Below are 23,989 nucleotides of genomic sequence, written 5' to 3' on the forward strand. Positions count from 1 at the left end.
CACAATGGGCATTAGGATTTGGTAGCACCCGGGGGTGAAAGAATTGTGGGCTGGGGGTTTGGAGGAGCACGTCCTACGGTGGGTGAAGAAATAAACCCAGGAAGTCAGATGTCTCTTAGTTCACCATTTCTGGGCTTCCTACTGATGTCAGTAGCTTTTAAACCAGCACGCCATGGATTGCAAACTTGGATATGGACGGGGTCTGGTGGTGACCCACAGGAGTGAAGCTGGCAAGGGCTGCGTGACCTGAAGAAGGCGGGCCCGTCTAAAGGCGGCAGCCGCAACTCAGTTTCACCTTAGTATTTAAGGGCCCAGAAATCTGGAGTTTTGTATAGAATCTCCTGTTTTTAAAAATATTTGCACTAATTAAAACAAAAACAAAAAACTAGGTCGGCCACATGAGGCATGCCTGTGGGCCGGTTTTAGTTTATAAATCATGGGTTTGAGATATTTGCAAAATGTTGGTTGAATGAATAAATGCTAACTTGGTGCTAAATTTTCTTGTTCCCAACTTAACAAAAAGATTTGTGAGAAGGTTGAAAAAGAATCAAATAGCAAGCTTTTATTGGGCACCTTCTGTCTCCCCAAAATGGAGCTAAATATTGTAATAGATTCAGAGAATCAGAGGACCTGGTCCCAGCCCTCAAGTGTTGATGCTGTGGATGGGAGACAGAATGACACAGGAAATGACACCAACCCTTGATGGTCCTTGGTTATGTGGCACAGAATGTTTAGGAGAAGGGGAAAAAACGGGCAATGCTTCCCAGAGGAGGCGATGTTTGAGCTGAAGCTTGAAAGATGAGTAGAAAGAGCCCCTTATTTCTGGCTAATAGTGAATTCTGAAACTGGAAGGCTTGTCACCCAGCCCAGGACATTGAGAACTCTGCAAGATCAAGACCCAGGACCACAGACACAAAGAAGTCCCGCTTGCTAAGAAAGAGTGGCCACTCTACATCTGCCACCAATATGCCCACCCCACCTGCCTGCACTCACTGCCACCAAATTGTGTAGGGTCTCCAAGGGACAGACAGTTGGTGACTGGGCAGCCTGAGCAGAGCTGCAGCCATGGAGGAAGGAAGGACAGCCATTGGGTGAGGAGTGACAGGCTGGCCTGATGTTCAGCAATCTTCTAAAAGGAAAGAAGGGGACAGACTTTGCACAAGGGCCCATGAGGGTTCCTGGGCAACTGTGATTTCCTGCAAATGGCCACAGCTTTGAGCCTCTTACCAGGAAGAGAGTAGAAAAGGAGCCAACTCTGGACTTGGCGTGTATTCCTCAAGCATACTGCAGGACAGGAGTAACAGGAGTAACTATTCCCACTGTACAGAACAGGAGACAGACCAGGAAGTAAACTCCCTGAGCGCAGGATCAACACTTTCTTCTCTGAGCCTTCAGAAGCCATCCCTTTGCTTATAGATGAAAGAGATTATCCCTAAACTCCAAAGTGGAAGCCTTCAGGCCACTGGACATGTTAAATCGCTGTCCCGGGGGTCTCCATCTGCCCCTCCAGAGACACTGTCCATCCTCCTCTCCCCTGCTCTGTGCCCTAGGAGGCTGAACTTGTGAATTGATTACTGGGTATTCTTGCCCCCTGGCTTCAGTTGGGTTCAGCCAGTGGGAGGCACCAACGAGGGATAGGAGGTTGGGATATTTATTCCCCTGGTTCTACTCTACTGAGCCCCTGGTTGGCTGAGTCTCTCCATTGCCCCTCTGTCTAAGGCTATAGCCCCTGTTGGGTGGCTCTCTCCCACAGATACTGTCTCTCACACCTCTCCCCATGCCCTTCAGGCTCCCCACTGCTGCTAGTCCGGGGGCTTCACCATGCCTTGTTAGCTTCCTTTGCCTTGCCATAACTTGTAAGCAGTCCCATTTTTAATTCTCCTCAACTACCCCATTTGAGTGGGCCATCTCTCTCCTGCAAGGATGCTGGCTGGTGCACTCATATTTTACTACCTAAGTGCTCAGGTTGGGAGGGAGTGTAGGTGTTGGTGAGAATAGCATGGAAGTCAAGTGCAGAGGATTTGTGTTCTAACTGACCATGCTTGAATTTGATCTCCACCACTTTCTGGCTATGGCTATTTAACTTCTCTGAGTCTCTGCTTTCTCTTCTGTAAAATGGGAGCAGTAATCCCCCCTTGCAAGTTTATTGTCAAGATGTAATGAGATTGTATTTGCAAAGTACTAAATTTAGCATCCAGATGCATTGTAGGCACCTAATAAATATGAGTTATTCTAGATTATTATTAAGAGAAAATCTAATCATTAAGGGTGTTGCTTTCATGCTAGAATCTACTAGCAGTAAGCTGCAAAGCTTTACTATTGTGGCTACTAGGGAATTTGGACATCAGATAATCTGCCCACACCTTACAGGAGAAAGGAAAAATAAGCATTTTTGTTGTTGTTATTTTATTAGCAATAGAGGCAGTCAATTCTGTTACTTTTAAGAGAAATTTTTACCAAAGAATACTCTTGGAGGCTGTGTTTACATACTATCTGACACCCTCCCCCATCCCTTCACTACCTGGTCTCCCAGTTTCCCACCCACAAAGGATGGTTCCTATTTGTTTAAGCTAAGTTAACGTGGTGCCCTTTGGCCTGCCCTTACGTAGCTTCCCCCCACCCGATGATGGTCTTACCAAAATAAGGCTCAGAAGAGAGTCTCTTAACTTTGTCCAAAAGCTAAATCTGAAAGAGGTCAAAGATTCTCTGGTCAGTCCCATTTCACTGAACTATTTTTAGCTGGCTTAGGGCAAAACAAGGTTCCCCAAGGATGTAGGCCCCGTGAAAGCTGGAAGTCCTGCCAAGATGGAGGAATACAGCTATCCGTGTTGGAAAAGAAAAAACAATTCCCTCCTTCATTGCCCCAGAATATCTATTTGCTGCCAATAAGTCTTCCACCTGCTCTGTCATGCTTGTATTTGATCACACTGGGTTGGTCTGCTTACTGCTGTGCCAACTCCAGCCCTTGCTCCTGAGCCCTTACTATTGAACTATCAATGTGTCAGCTCATCCTCTGGGCCGCCTCCTGCCCTATTATTCTCTGTGTCCTGTGTCAGAGTCTTGGCAGCTTTCTGGATGTCTATCCTAATGGAAATGCATAACGACGTGACCTGGATTCTCAGCCTAGAAAAACTCCTTCTCCCAGCCTCTCTGCCAATGCCCCTCACTCCTGTTTCTCTCTCCTGAGATCGCCAAGCCCTGCCATGTTCTTCTTGTCCTTTCAGCCGTTTCTCCTCCTACTTACATGGATGCACCAAGGGTAGGCATCTTCCTGCCCAGATCTATCTGCCCTTCCACATGCTCTTACATGACCTCCACTCTCTGACCTCTGTTGCTAAAATCCCTTGAGTTAGAAAACTAGAGATGTTTCCATGACTTTTAAGGCTTGTATTGGCAAAGCAGCAAGAAGAATGGAGTGAGGGGCCAAGCTCAGAGTTTCTGCCTGACCCCAGATTGCTGTGGAGGGCAATGCCATGGGAAGGTGACCTCCCCACAGGCCTGGGGGCTATCCCAATGGGATGACACAATTGGACATTCAATGTCAGGCTCCTCTGTTGCTCTGTCCCTCAGGCAGGATAATGGGCAGATGGAAACTGAGTTTTAAGCTAAAAGATGTGGATAGAGCTTCATGCCATGATTTATGGTCTAGGCTAGGGTTTCAAAAACTGTATAAAGAGTTATTCCTGGCCAAGTTCCTTATTCGTTGTATGTGTAAAATATAAACATCACTTTGTCAGAACTACCCCCACCCCATCCCAAACTATGTCTATAATCAGGCTCTGGAGGGAAGATACTGGTCATAGGGCTGGTGTTGGGAGAGGAACTCAAGGGAAAAGCACTTTACTAATAGGACTGTATCACCCAGCAGTGGCAACTGTACCAAGTACGTCTGGAGAGGGATCTGGGGCAGTCAAAGAAAGGGCAAAGAACCAACTTCCCATTGGCACTGCCCCCAGAGGTGCTTTCCCATAAATTAATAGATTATGAATGCTTAGGCTTTCTAATTTGTCGTTTTAACTAATCAGCATTCATATACTCTTCTGGTACCCATCCCCCAGTTTCTTCATGGGGAATCCTACACTGTCCCTTGCTCTCACTCAGTCCATGAGATGTCAGCGCAGCCAACTTCACCCCCAGCTCAGGGTGAAGCACAGAATCCTGGCCTGAGCCAATCAGGGCCTCACATTCTCCTGGGCATAGCGATTGGTTTAGGAATGAACATGTGATCTATCAGAGCCAATGAGATGCCTTGAGGCTTTCCCTGGGACTTCTGGGAAGGAGACTCACTCTTTCCCTTTGAACTTCAAATATGAAAGGGGTAGAGCCTGGAACTGCTGCCATTTTTCTGACACATGAATCCTCGGTCTGAATCCAGCATAGCAGAGAGACAGAGAATAACCAAGTCCTGATAAAATATTCTAGCAGTGAATCCAGTTGTGTATGATGCTAGCCCTAATTGTGGATCTTTCAATTGCATGGGCCATTGGATTTCCCTCTTGCTAAAGCAGTTTGAGACAGATTTTCTGTCCCTGGCAACCAAAGAGCCCTAGTTTACCGTTGTTTAAAAGTACATATATAGTTTTTTTGTGGTGTTTTTGTTTTTGTTTTTGTTTTGTTTTTTTGAGACAGAGTCTCATTCTGTTGCCCAGGCTAGAGTGCAGTGGCATCAGCCTAGCTCACAGCAACCTCAAACTCCTGGGCTTAAGCAATCCTCCTGCCTCAGCCTCCCGAGTAGCTGGGACTACAGGCCACCATGCCTGGCTAATTTTTTCTATATATATTTTTAGTTGGCCAGATAATTTCTTTCTATTTTTAGTAGAGACGGGGTCTCGCTCTTGCTCAGGCTGGTCTCGAACTCCTGACCTCGAGCAATCCTCCCGCCCAGACTCCCAGAGTGCTAGGATTACAAGCATGAGCCCCCGCGCCCGGCTAAAAATACATATATAGTTTAAATAGAACTAAGAGAAAGGAGACAGGGCTGGCACCAGGCCTGTGCTTTGCAAGCACAATCTGTTACTCAGGTGCACAGACAGAGGCATATGACACACTTTATTGTGAGGAGACAGCACAATACAAAACAGGAGGTACCCAGACAGGAAGAGGGAGAAACGTAGACAGGAAGTTCCACCAGCAAACATCACCTCTTTAGAAATGAAATTACTAAAAGACAAGCCCATTTTTGTTGACTTTAGTCTTTTTTACACCCATTGTGTGTATTTAATATCATAATAATTATTACTGCTACAGTGAAATTCCCTTATTTATACCATCACAGTTTATATTTCCCTATAATTTACTCCTTTTCCCTATGAATTAATACAAATATCTACTAATGATGAAATTACTTTCTGTAATCTGCTTTTCCAGTATATTGACCCAGTATATTGGTCAAGGTTCTCCAGAGAAACAGAACCAATAGGATCTCTCCATATTTAGATCAGATATAGCTATAAATATAGATATAGACATATTGATGTGGACAGAAGCGATGTCAGCCACTCAGGATTGGCCCTTAAAAGCACCTCAGCAACCCTCCAGCTCTCTCTTCCCTGGTGACAGCAATCTTAAAGTCACATGTTTCAGGTGAAATAAACCTGAATAACAATAATAAACAAATAAACAAATAAACCCCCACTGAGATGTGGGGGTTTATTTGCCACTGCAGCATAGCCTTTCCCATCTGACTAATGTAGCTATCTACAGAGATGGCTATAGATGATATATAGAGAAATTGACTTGAAGAAATTGATTCATGCAGTTGTGGGCTGGGGGGCAGTGACAAGTCTGAATTCTACAGGACAGCAGGCAGGCCAGCGATCAGGTAAAAGTTGATGTTGCAGTCTTGAGTCCACAGGCTGGAAATCCAGACAGACTTTCAGCTGCAATCTGGAGGCAGAATTCCTTCTTCTTTAGGAAACTTCGATCTTTGCTCATAAGGCCTTCAGCTGATTGAACGGGGCCCACACACATTTTGGAAGGTGATCTGCTTTCCTTAAAGTCAACTGACTGTCAATGTTAACTTTATGGCAAATTGCATCTAAAAAAATACCTTCACAGAAACATCTAAACCGGTATTTGACCAAACAGAGGTGCCTTAATAGGCACCATAGCCTATTAAGCTTGACACATAAAATTAACCATCCAGTTTGAGTCAATATTCGCCCTTCCTCCTTTATATATTAGTGAGGGCTCAGCTTTGGATTCTCAGGCCAACACAAATTTAGACACTGCAAGTAATGCACCCTCAACAAAGCTCTGTTAGTTCCCAGATGAAGAAAACCCATGATGATCATTCAGTTCAGGCTGGACAGAAGGCTTTGTTATTTTTCTTGCTGTTAAAGTATGTAAATCAGCTCTTATTTATTAAATCTAGCTTAGTTTACTTTGCACTGTGTATAGAATTCTCCTTCCAGCTACCATCCCAGAAAAGCACTTCAGCCCTGCCCCACAGACCCCAAGTGGCAGAGAGTGTGTCCACGGTGTCCTGACTGAAGGCAGACTGGCCTTGGCTGGGGGTGGCGAGGCAGCTCCAGCAGGAGAAAGCATTTGCCCCATCTTGCTGCCTGGGGGAGACCCTGGCCGGGGGCAGATGTGGAGAAGACATTTCACAGGCCTGGGTCTGCTGGGGGACCTGACTTGTGGCCCCAACAAGAACAAGTTATTACCAATCCCTGTGCTGTCAACTGAAGAGCCTCAGCCCTGCCTTCTGACGATCTGGGAATTATCTACTTAAACTACTAAACTAGGTGCTCATTTTTATTCTCTCCACTTACCTGCCAAAGGCTCCACCTTAACGCCAAACTTGGGAGCATCCTCCAGGACACCTCCCCTGAAGCAGCCACATTCCTGTGGGCACCAAGGCCAGGAGGGCACGGTGGGTGGCAAATCAGCAAGCCCTGTCAGTCCACAGTAGCACTCTGCCCTCGGCCTCATCAGGGTTTTCTCTGAGGATGTTCTTCAGGCTTCAGGGCCTATGGCTGATGACCCGAGGCCAAAGCCTCTGATGATGCCTGCTCAGCAAAAACCATGTGCTCCACCACATTCCCCAGCCTCCCTTACAGTTCAGTGGAGGCCATGTGACTGGATTCTGGCCCAAGGGATGTGGACAAAGTGATGTCAGCCACTTTCAGAGCTGGCCCTTAAAGCATCTTAGCAAACCTCCAACTCTCTCTTCCCTGACAACAGCAATGTTAGAGTCACGTTTCAGATGGCATAACCACTGGGATGTGGGGGTCCATTTGTCACTGCAGCATAGCCTTTCCCATTCTGATAATGTAGAGCATAAAAAGGATTATTCCTCCAATCCATGGGCCCCCTCCGTGCCCTGAGCCATCTCAGGGCGGGGCTGTTCCTCCTCCATCCCTAGCTACACTGATGATCAGTGACATCTCTCCCAACCTCTGAGGAAATGACCTCAGACACCTGTTGTGCTGATGGTGACAGGATGGGAGCAGCATCCCTGTGTCTAAAGCTGCTCAGGATCTACTCCGTGCCCAAATCCCCAAGAAGAGGCTACAGCTGGTGAAGTAATTGAATCAATGTGGGTTTTCCTGAAAGAGCTTTTACAGCTTCGAGCTTTTTTTTTTTTTTTTTTTTTGAGACCAAGTCTCACTCCATTGCCCAGGCTAGAGTACCGTGCCATCAGCCTAGCTCACAGCAACCTCAAACTCCTGGGCTCAAGCGATCCTTCTGCCTCAGCCTCCTGAGTAGCTGGGACTACAGGCATGAGCCACTATGCCCGGCTAATTTTTTCTATATATATTTTTAGTTGTCCAGCTAATTTCTGTCTATTTTTAGTTAGAGACGGGGTCTCGCTCTTGCTCAGGCTGGTCTCGAATTCCTGAGCTCAAATGAGCCTCCCACTTCAGCCTCCCAGCGTGCTAGGATTACAGGCATGAGCCATCGTGCCCGGCCTCAAGCTCATTTTGAAGGAAAGAAAGAAAGGATTTCAAGATCTAAACAGTGCTGGATCCGTCCTATGTCAGTTGAAGTTGGAAAGAAGTTATCTTTGCTGGAGTCCAGAAACAGAGTCTTATCTGTTGAAAACTCATGCAACTTAAGGTTCCTTCATTACAGAGAGCCTAGCCTGCCACATGGAGTGACCCATGTATGTGGGTGGGACTGCTTGGTATTTTCAGACTGCTGGAAACAGTGGCCTTGTTGATTTCAGAGAGTCCCAGATTAAGCTGATTTCACTATTTTTAATCTCTCTGGAAATAAGCAAAGAAGAGACATCTAATTGCAAACAGACTGAACTTTACCTAGGAAATATCTCCTGAGGCACCTAGAAAGTGTCTCAAACCCTAACTGCCTCCTTGCTTCTCCTGCTCCCCTCTGCAGAGCACGTAGGCTGCACCTAGGGAGGCCTGAAGCTGCAGGGTGGCCTTGGACTGGCCAAACCAGCCCAGCCAGCCCCTTGGGCCTGAGGGCAGGGGCTTTGGATGAGAATCAGGAAGACATTTTGCCCACAGTTTGAACCATGGCTTTGGGAAGGCTCTTTGTTCTCTTGCCCCCATTATTTTGGGTTTTCTGGTCTTTCTCTATTCTGTGCTTGTCAAATTCCAGGCATGGAAGGATTTCAAACACACCATCAAGCCTGCCACTTACACACACACACACACACACACACACCCGCTCCCAACCCCACCGCATTCCCACCACAATCCCGTTTGCCACAGAGCCCTGGGATTTATAGCCAAGTGGGGCCCAGTAAGAGCTTTGTAACAGTTCACATGGCTCCGGCCTGCCCTAGCAGCTCCAGAGTTGAAGTACCAGCCAGAACCCTGGGCCTTGCTGGCAGCTGTGCTGCTGGGTCACTGTGGGAGGCGGGACAAGGCCCTGTGGCCTGCTGTGCCTCAGTTTCCCTGCCTGTCAGTTTGGACAACCATGACCGCAGCTAATTCTGAATTGTCTGCCTGCTGGTGGGACCAGGCACTGGGGGGGAGCCCAGATTTATGGCACGGAAGTCCCAGAATGAGTCAAAGAAGAGAGAGACCAAAATAGATCAGGAGCCAAGTGCCCAGAAAGGCAGCCAGAAGAGATTAGACACGCTGCGGAGAAAACCATCCCAATGACTTTACTGAGGACTCTTGCTCATAAACAGCCACTATGTTATTGTAACTTCCACAGCCCAGGCCGACCCTTCCTTGCGACAGGAAGTTTGGGATTGGAGCCGTCCATGGGCCCTGCTGTTGCTGAGGTCACCCTGGGAGCTGGGGCTCTTCCAAAGGAAATCAGCATGGGGCTTTGGGGCTTGGCGGAACGGCTGGACAGATGGACAGTCTTTGAGTGAGAAAGTCATGGTTATGAGGCAGGGAGGAGTGGCAAGTGCCCTCCTCCCTGCCGCAGCTCTGCTGGCGGGAGTGAGTCTTTGTGGGCATTTCTGACGAACAGTCTTCTTCCCTTACATTTGCTTCTTGGTCTCATGAATCCATGTAGAGGGCACTAGGCCAGGAGCACAGACAGAGGCAGAACCCAAGAACTGTTACCACAGTTCCTGTCCCCAAAAGCCCGCAGTCTCCAGCAATCCCCCCCAGTGGCTTTTCCTCTCATATCCTTTGTCTCATTATGGGGTCCATCTTTTCCCTCCTGGCCATTTGCTCCTTTTAATCCTCCTTTCATGTGGAGAGCAGTTCTGGCAGGTCTATTCTACCCCTGTCTTCCATTGGAGCACTTCAGGCAACAATGGAAAAACTGGATTCAGGTTTGCAAGCAACATGGTCTAAGGCCAGAACTTGTCCATTTGTAGATAGGAACTCACAAGTATCTCATTTCAGTGCGAAGACCCTTTCTTCCCTACCACTGCCAGCTCTCAATCACTCATCCATCTCCTGCTCATCTCTGCTGGAAACGCTACCAGCCAAGACGAGCCAAGCCAAGCAGGTGTCTGTGGGCTCACAGACCCTCCAAGGATGAGGGTCTCTTCTGGGCTACCAGATTGCACTCTGATGCCAGCCAGCTCCTGGCGTCTGCTACTGGCCCTCCCAAGATGGTAGCCTGTGGAGACACAGCCCAAACACTTGGTTCAACCTCTTCCCAGTCCAGCTCTGTTGGCAAAGTGAAACTCCCTGCCAAGGGAAAGCCAGCCTGGACTGTCCGTGTGGCGCCCACGATAACTGGGAAAAGTGCCCATCCTGGGCTGATCAGTGTGCTTTGAGACTTACATTCGGAGGGCCAGCATGAGGAAGGAGACAGGAAGAAGAAGTCCAAGGCAAGTGTCAGATTTTTTGGAAAAGCCATTTCTGGCAACACATCTTTATCTGGAAAATAGCACACAGGAACTTACAGTGAAAAGAGAAGCTTTTAAAGCCCTCCATAATGTAGCCCTATGCTACCACCTCTCCAATCTGCTCTACTGTGTCTTCCCCAATGTGAATTCACATTGGCCAGACCCGCAAATCCACCCCATACCCTACTCTATCCCTGCTCTCTGTCCTTGCTCATTCTATTCCCTTTGTTTACCATACCCGTCTAGATTTTGCCCATCTTCTGAGAGGTCCAGCTCCACCCTGGCCTTCCCCACCCTCACCCTCCAACAACCCCCTGGGAAGCCTGGAGCCTACATTGCCTCTCCTTCTCCACTCACTGCACTTTTTGTCTGCTCTACACAGTTTATTTCTTTATTGAAGACCATCTTACATGTACTATTTCAGATAGTGTTGCCTTTGTCTCCCTAATGAATCTGTGAGTCTCCCAGCCTTGTCCCAGAATTCTTTATATACCCCCAGGATGCCTCTACAGTGCTCTGAACACTGTAGGGCCTTAGATAATACTTATGGATTTGGTCGGCAATCCAAAAAGGAATTTAAGTGATCAAAAAGATGCATAACCAGGAAAAACTATAGAAATATTCCTCAAAACTATGAGTGTGAGCCCAGGTGGTCCCTTCTTGGGGGCAGTGGTATAATGGGTTTTTCTTTCTAGGCAGTCCCCTGATAGTCCTAGAGTCCTACAGAGGCCCAGGGAAGGTGGTGATTGGGTGAACAGCATCCTGCAATCAAACAAGACCATAAATGCAAAGCCAGAGAAGCTAAACAATGTCAGCTTTACAACTCCAGGTGATGAGAATGGTATTTATAGACTCAGTGACATGTTTGAAGGGGTGAGTCCCAGAGGCTAATATTTTAAGCTGGACATCCTGAGGCCCAGACGTTCTGTTTTTATTCTCCTCCCCATCCTTCCCTCCTGTAGCCCCTGGAACTTTCCATGCAATTTGGACAAAAGCATGAAACCTCTATTGTTTCTCAATCCTTGCTAGTGCTAGGGAAGGATTTAAAAACTGCTTTGTGGAAGGGTGATTTGTGATGAGTGGAAAACATTCTGAGGCCTCAAAATGACATTTGCCATTACACCAAAACTTCCATCAGAGAATTTCAAAATTCTAGGCAGAGACAGAGGCCTTTCTGCCCTCAGAGAACTCCGAGGGCAATGGAGCTGGGAATGGGAATAGTGAGTCCTTATTTACAAATGGACCCGTCTTGGCCCAGGGGTTCTGGGGAGTCTAGGTCCACCTATTTAAGAACTTGCTTTCTCTTAAGACAGTTTTTATACTGGATTGCAGTTTCTGATGCAAATCTATAAACAAAGGGTGGGAACCAAAAACTTTACTATTTATGTGGCCCAGAATAAAATGGGGAAATCAGTGTTTTCCTTCAGAGCAATCTAGAAAGTACTAGCCAAAGAACAAATTACAAACAGCTACACAAGCGTCAGGGAAGTCCCATAGATCATACGGGATGGAAAATAACCATGAGATCATCGTGTTCATCTCCCCCGGCGCCTGGACAGCCCGGATGCAGCTTCGCAATCCCCCTCGCAAGGATGTTTCAGGCCTTACCTTTCTCTTGCTCTGCGCTGTGAACAGAGCTCCTGATTAATCCCCCCGCATCTCCCCAGGGGACAGGCAGCACCTACAAAACACAGCTCCTGGTGCACAAGAATTAAGTCCGGAACATTCTCTACTAGGAGGTTTCTTCACTATTTGTAAACAACTCTAGATGCTCATCCACAGCTCACCCCACCGTACTGAGCGGTTCTGTCACCAGCCAGACCTGGCCAAGCCGAAACACACACCCAACCCTGCAGTCACTTTAGGACCAAGCCCAGCATGTCGAAGCTACCGACATAGGAAAGAAGTTGTACCTGTTTTCATACTAAGAAAAGCAGATAGCTAATCTGTACCAGGAAAACAGACAGAAATAATGATCTGAATATAACTTGACAATTTTTGTTTGAGCCAAAGGAAGCATATATAGTGAAACACACACACACGTACCCATACACCCACTTACACATACGCATGCACACACACACTTTTTTCCTCCTAATAAAATAGTAAGTACTCAAGGCAAAAAACTTGGAAAATACAGAAAAACACAACTAGAAAACTATTAATAATATTTTGTTGTATTTCCTTCCAGTATCTCTATGAATAGTTACCTATATTCTAATGTATAATATATAACATATGTTATACTGTATATTATACAATATATAAATGAAGAGGTATACAGAATTCTTTTTTATTTATACTTATATATGAATATATATTTGTATATTTTATTTAAAATTTCACATAAAATATAAGAAATCAATTTTGTCTTTTTATTTCTATTCCAAGATAACATATACTAATTGTAGAAAATCAGAAAATGTGTATGGGCCAAAAGGAAAAGGTAAAGATTGTGTATATTCCCACCATTCAAAAAAGAGCAATTTCACCTGCTGTATGCCGTTCTCATTTATTCTAAATATACACATATAAGTATAAAATGACATGTCTCCTTATACAGAAGTAGCATCAGGATATAGTTCCATTCTGTAAGTATGCCTGGGGTAACACCAGGGAACATCTCAAACCCTTATATTTCCCTTTCCCTTGCAAGTCATCTCATGCTGTGCCTTCCTAGCCATGGACCTACATGCTCACTTCTTCCTGGGACAGGGGGCACCGCTGGGAACCATGGGCCACTGCTCAGCCTTGAGGGTCCTCGCTGACTCTCTTGAGTCATTAGAGGCTTTGTGGAAAGAGGAGTCTTAAATTTTAAAATCTTCCTTTTACATAGCAAGAGCAAAGCCAAGTAGTCTGACATGGAACTTTACTATGAGCCACAGTGCATGGTGTAGATGGCCTAATGAAATTTCCCTCCGGATGGGAAGGGAAAGTAGAAACCTCTTCCAAACCCCGAGGAGAAGCAGAAGGGAGAGAGGAAGAGAGGTAGCAGTTAGTCGAGCAAGGCCTCCTCCCTTCCTTGGGATCATATCTCAGGGATTGGGGTGTTAGTAACAACCAGAGGGAGATGGGCATTGGGGGAATCCAAAACAATCTACGTTGGGCCCCTGCCTTTCTGAGATACAATTTGAGGAGATTTCAAGTGTCCTGAACTTACGCAGGACAGATCCAACATGGTGCCATGGGATGGGTTAGAAATGACAAAGGGAAGTGGTTTAAAGTCTAGGCAAATGCGCATGAGACAGTACTCCTACTCTTACAGCTTGCTTGGGTTTCTGATTCCTTTATGGGCCCAGCATGGTAGCAGAAGTGCTGAGAAAAGGCCTGGGCTTGGGAAAAAGGGGCCACATTTTTTCTCAACCTTCCATTCTAAGTCCAGGGAAGAGGAATATGGCGAATATGCTAACATTCTAACGCTGTTCAATTCAATTCTATTCAATTGCCTTCCCACCTGATGGGGAGTGCAAAGAGAAAGCCTCAGTGAGTTCAGTGTAATTCATTCTGCACCACTGTGGTACACAGGTTATAAAAGTGGGATTAGGGTAGATGCTGGGGGAGCCTGGATATGGGGACAGTTTCACAGACACTGTGCTGCTGCCTTGGGCTTTCAAATCTCCGAGAGGGTTAGCCCAGGCATTGTGCTGTCACCCTCCTTTCCCTCCTGCCCTGCCCTTGAGCCCAGCCATGTGCTCTCCTCAACCCTCCCAATCTGCTCCATCTGAACTTTCTTCCACCCCTTGCTTCTGTGAGTCTTAAAGTGTTCATGGTAGTCGCAGACCTAGGCCAGAGAGGGGCAGGACTTAAGGCCATGCAGAGAAAGTCAGAAAAATGGGGCCAGAATGATAATCAGGGTAGAAAATGGATAATAATACCTATTATTATTATTACTATTATTTGTCACTTATAGTTATTCTTACTATGTGCCAAACACTGGTTTAAGCACTTCAACCATATGGTCTGAGCTCATATATTTGTGTTAACTCATAACTCAAATGCATGAGTTCATACCGTATATGTAGCAACCTATGAGGTAAGTGCAGCTATGATCCCCATTTTAGAGATGAGGAAACCGAGGCTCAGGGAGGTTAAAGTGACTTGCCCAGGGTCACACAGCTAGTGAGTGGAAGCCAGAACCCCACCACAGCAGGCTGGCTCTAGACCCTCACAATAAGCAACAGCCAGGGGCACCAAATACCCTGAGCTAGACCAAGGCAACTGGCTGCCTGTGTGCATTTGGTCTGGAAATGCAGGCTGACCCGTAGAGGTTTCAGGGAATCAAAAACCAGCCATAACACCTTTTGGAAGACTCCCTTGTAGGCATGGGGTTTAGCGTGTCTGTGGTTCCTGCTTTGCAGCTCTGGAAACTGAGGCCCGGGGAGATTAGGGCTATGTGACAAGCCCACAGGTGCAGAGGTAGCTGCAGGACAGTGGAATTTGCATGTGTGTTGCACACTTTGGGGCAGAGCCAGCGTTCAGGAAGGTGTACATGTCTATACCTGCACAGGTGCTTCTGGAGGAGGCAGGCGTGGCGAGCCCCCTGCTAAGGAATGCAGCGAGGGAAAGCACCCTTTGTCTCGCTCTGGTGGCTTTCAAGCAAAGAACCGGGAATGCTTTGCAGGCATCCATTCATGCGCTTAGTGCCTGAGCTACCCTGGCTAAATGACAAGCCTCTCCACCCAGCATCCAGGGACCGTGTCTCCACACGCAGGCAAGGCCAGTGGGAGGTCAGGCTTAACCAGAGAAGCTGTGCTCTTGTCGCAGGGCCACACTAGGTCAGGGTGGGGGTGGGGCACTGGGGGTGCCTGTGGAAGGAAGTGAGTGCTCCTTGAAAGCACCAAGCATGGAGCTCCCAGAGCCAAAGGCCCCAGAGGTTAGTAACAGAGGCCACGTACTTTCCACTCAGTGGGCCTTGACAGTGGCCCAGAGGAGGAGCCAGACTGGTCCTCCCTTTGCCACAGATGAGGGAACGGAGGCTCCAAGTCAAAGCTAGACAATGATTTCTGGAACCTCAAACCAAATCTCCTGGCCCCTATTCCAGGTCTTTCTTCATACTGCCTTGAGCACCTATGGCATTTAAAATCCCAAGCAGGCTGGGCCGAGACGGGAAGATCACTTGAGCTCAGAAGTTCGAGACCAGCCTGAGCAAGAGCAAGACCCCATCTCTACCAAAAATAGAAAAAGAAAGCCAGGTGTGGTGGTGCGCGCCTGTAGTCTCAGCTAATCGAGTGGCTCAGGCAGGAGGATCGATTGAGTCCAGGAGTTTGAGGTTGCAGTGAGCAGTGATAACGCCACTGCACTTTAGCTCAGTGACAGAGCGAGACCCTGTATCTAAATAAATAAATAAATAAATAATAAAATACCAAGCAGAATAGGCACCTCTTGGGCCTAAATCGGGCTTGCCCTGGGGAGCTTGCCCTCTCCATCGAGAGCAGACGTGCCTAATGATTGGTGCACTTGGGCCCCAGTTGGTGGCAGACAGACTCCTGGGGCAGCCTCCAATTGCACTGCTTGCCCTGCCCAGGCCTCTTCACGTGGACTTAACATTCTCATACACGCTCCTTCCTGTCCTTGGTGTCTCTCTCTTCTCCTGCCCCTTCACCAAGCCTCTCTCCTTTCAAAGCCCCCCCAAAACCCACACCTCCTATAATAAAACCACAGCTGTCTTCATGGAAGGAAAACCATGCCACCTTCTCCATTGGCCCCATGCTCCTCCTTGGTTCTGAGCCCTGTAGTCCTCAACTCGGTGTGTCTTGTGAACCCTTGTGTCCTTTATTCCTGGGCATGGCTTCAGCCTTGGTGTCCTCCTCCTTATATGCTTTCCTACATGCCGAGGCGCATGTGTGGTTATTTTGCACAAGGGAAGACACCACCCATACACGGAGGCACTGGAGTCATTCCAGCAGCTCTGTGTCCAGCGAGGGCTGTGATGGAGGTGGCTGCAATGCTTCAGCCAGGCCTTCCTGGGCCAGGGTTAGCGCTGTAGGCTCCTCCGTGAGGGCCCACACCAGGCTGATAAGATGCCGTCTATGAATACAGAAGCAGGGGTCTTGGGCAGGTCTGGCTCTCCCCAGCTGCTCCAGCTGTGCTCTTCCCCTGCCCAAATCCTCCACCTCCGCCTTCACCGTGTGCTGAGCACTCACCATGCTTTATCTCTTTGAGCTGCGCTACAATCTTATGAGGTGGATATTTCTATCCATATTTACAGATAAGAAAAATGAGACTCAGAGAGATCAAATAACTTGCCCAAGGTTACATAGCTAATAAGTGGCAGGGCCTAGATTGGAACCACCACATTCTTAACCACTGAGCTCCATCTCCTTGCTCCATCCCCGTCAGCCAGTCAGCAGGCCGTCCTCAGGGATGCCTGTTTCTTCAGCGAGCTCTGCCTCAGGCCGTGGACAACACCCTCACCACCTCGGTTTATACCCTGAGACCTGAGCCAGATCTGAGTCTGCTGAACTTGATCGAAGAATGGATTGATGTTTGAAAGAGAAAACAAAGGGGCTGGGCAATGACCATTTCACTCTCTTCCTGAGCCACTATTTGTTGAGAGCCTTCTAGATTCCTCCCACTGTTCTAGGTCCCAGTGAAATAAAAATCCCTGGCCTGGTGGAGCTTACAGTCTGGTATATTACACAGCGTGCCATGTGGCGACAGGTGCTAAGAAGAAAGACAAGTCAAGAAGGAGCAGTGAGGAGTCCTGGCGGGTGGAGGGCAGCTGCCTCCCTGCCCAGGGAGATGAGGAATGGCCTGGGGCCTCTGCTTTCCGTAGGGATGGGTCCTGCTCCCAGGCAGAGAGTGGTGTTGAGGCTGTGAGGGTTTTCGAGGGCACAGGGGTCTCTGAGCCTCCTCAGTTCTGCCGAGGGTGACGTGGAGGCCTAGGTCTAGGAAGGGGCATCCCGTCACGAACTCCAGCTGCTATTGCATGCAATGGCCTTGTTGAACATGGCAGTGGGTCCAGAGTCTCTCCATTCCCCACCAGTGAAGGAGCTCTCTGCAAAGTTCTCATCCGGGGCTAGCCCCCTCCTGATCCACCTCCTCCCTCCTCCTGCCCCTGCCCCCACCCCCTCAAATTGGTTTGGCCTAAAGCCATGCAATCTTACCCAAACCCAAAAAAGAGAATTAGAAAAGTAAATATGTTAGCCAAGAGAGTCTTATACTGCATTTCAAAATCAAATGTAAGTCATTTTAAAACATCACAGCAGGAGGGAAAAGGGGGTGGCCTCCTAAGAACCAGGTCCTGTAACACCTAGGATCTCCCTTCAACCAACCCTCACCGCAGACTGGTCACCCAAGCTTTACCATCCTCATTGTGTAAGCTTAAAAAAAAAAACAAGACTTAAAAAGGTAAAGTAACTTTACTGAAGTTACATAAATGTCAAGGTTGAGTTTTTAACCGAGGTGCAATTAACCCCAAAGTCTGTGGTATTTCTACGTCTCCATCATCAAGTCCCAGGTTAGCCATCTATGTAGAAACAATAACTTTGGGAAAACTACTTAACCTCCCATTGCCTCAGTTTCCCATCTGTAAAATGGGTATGATGGTGATAGCTAACTTACCCTTCTACCTCAGTTCTCTTCTGGTGATCACATGAGCTCACATATACAAAAGGCCTTTAGAACTTTAAGGTACTCTGAATATATAGTATTAATTCTCACCTTGAATTTAGAAGTGATTATGGCTTTTCTACCATCTAACCTTATTGGGATCCAGGGGTACATTTTACTGTAGCATATCTGGTTTATTTTCCACATTCTTGTTCTGATTGTCTCTGGCTGCTGGCTATAAATTCTATCATCTGTGTTGCTCTCTTCCCAGCAATTATTATCTCCTCTTCCACAGCAGTGCCTCCGGCATGCTCCTTGTTGCTGAGTTGTAGGTATTCCATAATGTCCTTTCTTTGGGGATTGCAAGGGAGTGGTCCATACATACTTCTTTTCAGTAGAGTGCTGGCGAATGTTTAACAACTGGCTTTCCAATTGTAGATCTGACGTGAACGTTGGTTGATAATTACATTTACAATAATGAGTAAGACAGAGTGCAACAACAAAGACGTCTCTCAGAACTTCACTTGTTTTTCCATGATATACGCTACTTCTTTACTAAATCAGATAATACCTTTTGAAATCTGGGAAAATATTACCTCAATATTTTGTGTTATTCACAATGTCACTGCTAGAGTCACAGCACACTTTTACATTTAATCTACCTTATTAACATTTTCTCTGTCAATTTTTAAGTCTAGATCATCAACAAAACAATAAATCAAGCCCTGAGTGTAAAGTTTGCCAATTTCTGTGGTGTAAATATTCTCACCATGGCCAATTTGAAGCTACCAGTGTGACATTACTGACTGTGGAACTGGGAAAAGATTCACAGTAGCGTACCACTCTATAGTAGTCCCACCATATGTATTAACGGAAGATACAGAATTCGAGAGCATAGATAACAGTAAACTATAGCAAAATAATTAGGATGTGATCTGGTGTCAGTATTTATTCTCTTTGTTTTCAATATAATTATTTAATTAAAGTTTATATCATTTAATTTTTAATGATGGCTGTGTTAAACAACCAGCTCACAAAATTGCTGAAAATTTAACAATCAGCTATCATAAGCCCGTGCAAGCCAGCTTCAGCACAGCAGTGTCCCTGTCCCTCTTCCCGTCAGCCCCAGTGGGCCTCATGGCATCTGATGGCCACACCCTTTGTTAAATAGCCCCAGCTAGGCCAGGTCCATGTGAATCAAAAGAACATTAGTCAACGCTCAGCTTCTCCAAATAAGCAATGCTGAGGGCTTCAGTCCAATGGAGTGACTTAATGATCTGTTTCCTTCAATAAACTGTGATTTCTGAACTCAATTCAGATACCTGAGCATCATAGTGAGCTGAGAGTGAGGCCTGAAGGCGTTCATGATGTAATATACTAGGTTTAAACTTGGCAAGCAGATGACATTGTGAGAAATGGATTTTCTTAGGTCGATTTTGGGAGTTTGGGGTGTTTTTTTAAGAGTTAAGCCAAGGCAAAAAATAACCCTTGTAACACATCACTTCACAGCTGGTCAGCCTGGGAGAAGCTATTCTGGGATATCCAAGCTAAGGCGCCTCTTTAAACTCTAGGCAAACTGGAATCAGGATGTGGGGTTTCTATTTCTGTCTATGTCACTGACTTTCTATGTAAATCCCTGGCCAGTTAGTTCCCTGGCTGGTGCCTCAGTTTACCCTCTGGCGAAATCAAGTCAACTGCTTTTACCAAGGGCATTAGATTTTTGAACTGTAGAAAGTGAAAAAAGATAATTGCTAGGGTTTATCGGAGGGTTTGGAGAGTCTACTTGAGGTTTTCCTAGTGAGTGGGGATTCTAGGAGGAGCTAAGTTTAAGTGGAATCTTCTAAGAAATGACAAATAAGCAAGGTGTAACAGAAAGAGGAAGAGGAATAGAAGGACGATGAAGGAGAGAGGGCCTCCAAGCAATGCGTAGGGAAAATGTCAGACAACTGGCTTGAAAAACTGTATCCAGTGTTCACTTCTCTACAACGAAGAGTATATGCATAAGATGAGTTAGTTACAGAAGAAAAGGCAGGCAAGATGTGGCTAACGGGTGCTTTTTGTCCGGATCTGATGAGAGTTTCCTGAGTAGGGAAAGCCTGTGATCAAAGCTATGGTTCTGAGACCTGCTTGGAAGATGACCAGGGAGTGGGCAAACGCGAAGCAATACCCGCCTCCCAAATGCCTGCAAGCATCGTGTCCTGGGCCACTGTGTGAATAACCTCTCCTGGTCATCAGCAGCCATCATAGTTCTCCTGTAACAAGCTCCTCTCCTCTGCGGAAGGTGTGAGCCAGCCCTTTGGATGAAGAAGGATTAGAAGGGATCACTGCATACTTTGTATAATTCCCGCCATGCCTTGGACTTATATCATCTCACCTTTTTTGCCAGCAGCCTGGAGGGGAGGGGGACGCTATCCCCATTCTAACATCAGAGCAACTGAGACCTACAGATATTAAATGACTTGCTCCAGATCACAACGGAGACTCAAACCCATCACTTGCTCACAGATCTTACGCCTTATCTACACCAATCTGCCTCTGTGAAACCTAACTAGCTAGGTAACCTTTCCCATCCCTAGGCCAGACACCTTTTGAAATAAAAGCAATTTGCTCTCTAGAAAAACTGAAAGGCCGGTAGAGTTGTCAAACACTCTAAGCTACAGAGAGTTTCTTCCAAAAGTTCTCTGGAAAGCCCAAGGATTCTGCATTCCAAAACCAGCCAGATTCGAATTTCCTCTATAACGAGATAGTCCCTCCTGGTTTAAAACATACCCTTCCTCATTAAGCTGGTTGCACGTTTTGTAATAACTTTTGCTTACACCACAAAATTGACATAGATTATGGAAACACAAAGGCCTTGGAAAAAAGGCCCAGGGCCCCTGGAAGTCATTATTCCTTCCTTTTGCAATTGCTGAGTTAAGCACCATAAATATGGTTCCCATCTCGTTCCCTTCCCCCGCCCTGCCCTCCCCCGACTCGCACGATCTGCTGGACATATGTTCAGAAGAAAGCGGGGACTTGGGGGTGGGAGAAGAAGATTCACATGTCATGAATCAAGAGCTTGAGCATTTGAAAAGAAAAAGTGGGGAGAGGGTGGGGAGTTTGCAGCCCTGGAAATGGAATATCCAAAGGATTTATTGCCTTTGAGTATCTCACAAGGCTTTTTTTTTTATAAAAATCTGTAACTTATGGCATTTTTTTTTTTTTTTTTTTGTATAGGGCAGTAAACAAGAGCTCTGAAAGGGGAAGGAAGCCAGGAGAAAGCCAGCTCCATTCGTCACGCAGCTGCACATCCTGTCACAAAGGACCCCAGTTGAGTAATCGCCCAAAATATGCCTGTTATTTTTTTTTTCTGTCAGAAGAAAATGGGGCCTGCCAAAATGTACTGTAAAAAATAAAAAAAAAAAAAAAATCTAATCTCTCAGGCCCAGAGGGGGAAAAGGAAAATAAAGAAGAAACAGGCATAATTTCTCGGCGTTCTTCGAACCCTCTCCTCAGCTTATTTTGAAAAGAAAAAGCCTTCACACTCCTCACCGCAATGGAGCTCGCCAGGCTTGGAGAAAGCGGGCTCCCTGCGACGTTCCGGGTCTGAGTCCTCACCGTCGTGTGGTGTCCAGAGCTTAGAAAGAGGCAGGGAGAGACGAGAGGCTGGGAGGACAGCTCAAGGGAAGAGAAAGAATTCACAGAAAGGGGCCCAGGCTATCGAACAAGTCCTCTGGTGCATCAGAGTGTTCCATCGGGACCCCGCAGCCCACCCCAATCCCACCAGCCTTGCACGAGCCCATGCCTGCTCCGTAAGCCTTCCTGATGGCCTCACCAAAGCCAGCCCTGTCTCAGGCCTCCACAGTGCCCTGTGCTGTTTGGGCCACAGATTGAACAACGAGAACTTGTGTGGAAGGACATCTGGCTCTGGGGAAGTCTGACATGAGCTGGGGGAGAACTGGCTGGTCAGAGAATCATACCACCTCGGGGGTTTACCTGGATTGACTTTCTAAAACTCCTGGATGAGGACAGACTCCTGGTGGAGAAACTGAGGCACAGCAAAGGTGTTATAACGCCTTCAGTTTTATGACTGCCTCTGTCCCGTGCTCTTAAGCCCATGGCTCTCAGGACCAGGACACAAGGGATGGTCAATCCAAGCACAGAGAGCTCTTGGAAAGTTACAGTTTCCCTCCTGCTAACATTCTGACCCCCTCAGAGCTGTCCACGGGGAAAGGGTCTTTCTGTGTCCAAGTGACCCAAAAATAGCAGAAAGCCTTCTCCTTAAGAAAGAGAACAGAGCCCTACAGAGGAAGAGCAAGGCGGACACACTGTCCTTTTGCTTCTGAGCTCTCTGGATCCCTTCTAGGGGAGAGAGCCCCACTCCTGCCTCTACTCCACAGGGGCAGGCTGGAGGAGGCCCTCTCTGCGCACACCTCAGGAGACCTGGGCCCCAGCGTGTGGCTGCTTGGCCATTCTGGGCCAAGGGTTCTCTCTCCCTAACCCAAGGACCAAGCCAGTCCCCTTGACAATTGCTGCAGGAAGGCCCAATTTTGCCAAAGTCAGGGCACTACCCAACCCTTCAATGGCTTTGAGCCTGCCCATCCTATCTGAGGCAATTCCCAAAGCCAGCCCTGAGCTTGTAGATCCATGCCTTACCTGGCTGCTGCTTCCCTGGGGACAGCTGACTGACACCTTAAAAAGAGACTGGGCACGGCTTGCTGCGGAGAGCCGGCCTGCAAGCTGGAAGGGCAGATTCTCCCCCAGCCTCCTTGTTGAATTGCTGTGAAATTTCAGTCAACTCAAGGGACCTCTCTGTGACTATTTTCTCCTCCCTTCAAGATTTATCAACTATTAATTGGAGCCTCTATATGCCTGCAGTGTGGGGTGGTGCCGGGGACTCAATGGTAAACAACACAGATACAGTCCCTGTCTCCCTGCGCAGCCTGGACAGCCTTTTCCACGCCTTCTGCTTCCCTTCCTTCCTTCTTCCTTGAGTCTCCTGATGCCAGCTCCTTGGATGGGTGAGCCAGGGGTGGGAAGGCAGGGGCAATAAACACAACAAAAAATAAACCCACACACCCTGCAAAAACCCTGTGCTAATACTAGTACTCCCAAAATGCTTACAGATAGAGGACAGTTCCTTAGCAACCTGATCATAATGAAAATTCCATAAGGGCATCTGGAATTTACTCTGTCAGACATTCCAGCTTATCAGGACCAAGACCATCTTATAACGTGCAAACTATGTTAATGTCACTGCCTGTCACCTCGCTTATATCAAACCTCAGTTACAGGAGTGACTGTTGGGACTGTCCTCGTCTCAGGCTTCATTGCATGAAGTCCCTGAGGGCTGTTGTCTTCCTCAGAGCTCAGCCCGTTCTTGCGGCCAGGTCCCAAGTTGAAATTGGAACTGTCAACACAGGCCCACTGACTAATGCTCCAGGGTGACAGGCCTGGCACATGAACACAAGTGGCGCTGTCGTCTCCCGAATCACAGGTGAGTGAGGTCTCTGAAGGTGTCCACCTCCACACGGATTTCCCTTTGTGGTGGCAGTGACATCTGAGTCACTGAGCGTGGGGCCATCATTTAGGTCCACCCCCTCCCCTTCTCATGGCCCGGAAGGAAACCGAAGGTGGGTCATCATAGCAGAAAAGGCTCCACTTCCTCTGAGCTCCACACAACAGGTCTCGGCCCTGTCAGGCCTTGCAAGCCTGCGGTCAACAGGCACCCAGGTGACAAGGTCTTTCTCAGCCCGTTGTTCTCTTGTTTGCCCTTTGATATTTCAAAGCTGACAACGTCAGCATCTTCCAGGCTGCAGGAAACATGCCTGCCAGGCACACCTTTCAAACAGCTGATTAATATGCCATGTGTCTCTGGTCACAGGAGAGTGTAAGGGTTGTTGAAATGATGCGCGAGCTCTGCTCCCGTGCCTTTGGGAAACTCTACCCTGTCAGCAAGAAGCCTTCAGCTGAAGGGTACAGATGTAGGTTGGAGAGGGTAAAGCTCTAGTGTCCGACAAACCACATCCTAAACGAAGGGAGAAATGGCGGACTTGTTTAAATGCAGAGCCCTGGGGCCTGTGACCCCGGCTCTGCTTAGGAACCCAGCGCAGCAAAGTTTATCCCTCGAGATGAGACCCAAGCATGAGAGGAAGTCTCGCCACCCTCCGAAGTCCACTCACTGACCTATTACTTGGCACCACCAGACCTCTGCTGGAAATGGTGCAACGA

General features: G+C 47.4%; 1 protein-coding gene across 1 annotated transcript in view; it reads left to right on the top strand.

The window, feature by feature from the left end:
- The window catches only part of RAD51B (RAD51 paralog B), a 725,590-nt gene extending 704,409 nt beyond the window's left edge, over positions 1-21,181 (top strand). The window contains exon 11 of the mRNA XM_069465070.1: positions 20,996-21,181. Within this exon, the coding sequence (XP_069321171.1) occupies positions 20,996-21,003 (8 nt within the window). The 3' untranslated portion in view covers positions 21,004-21,181. The remainder of the gene's footprint in view (positions 1-20,995) is intronic.
- Positions 21,182-23,989: the final 2,808 nt, after the last annotated feature.

This window comes from Eulemur rufifrons, chromosome 2 (assembly GCF_041146395.1).
Source record: "Eulemur rufifrons isolate Redbay chromosome 2, OSU_ERuf_1, whole genome shotgun sequence".
NCBI classification, from domain to species: Eukaryota; Metazoa; Chordata; class Mammalia; order Primates; family Lemuridae; genus Eulemur; species Eulemur rufifrons.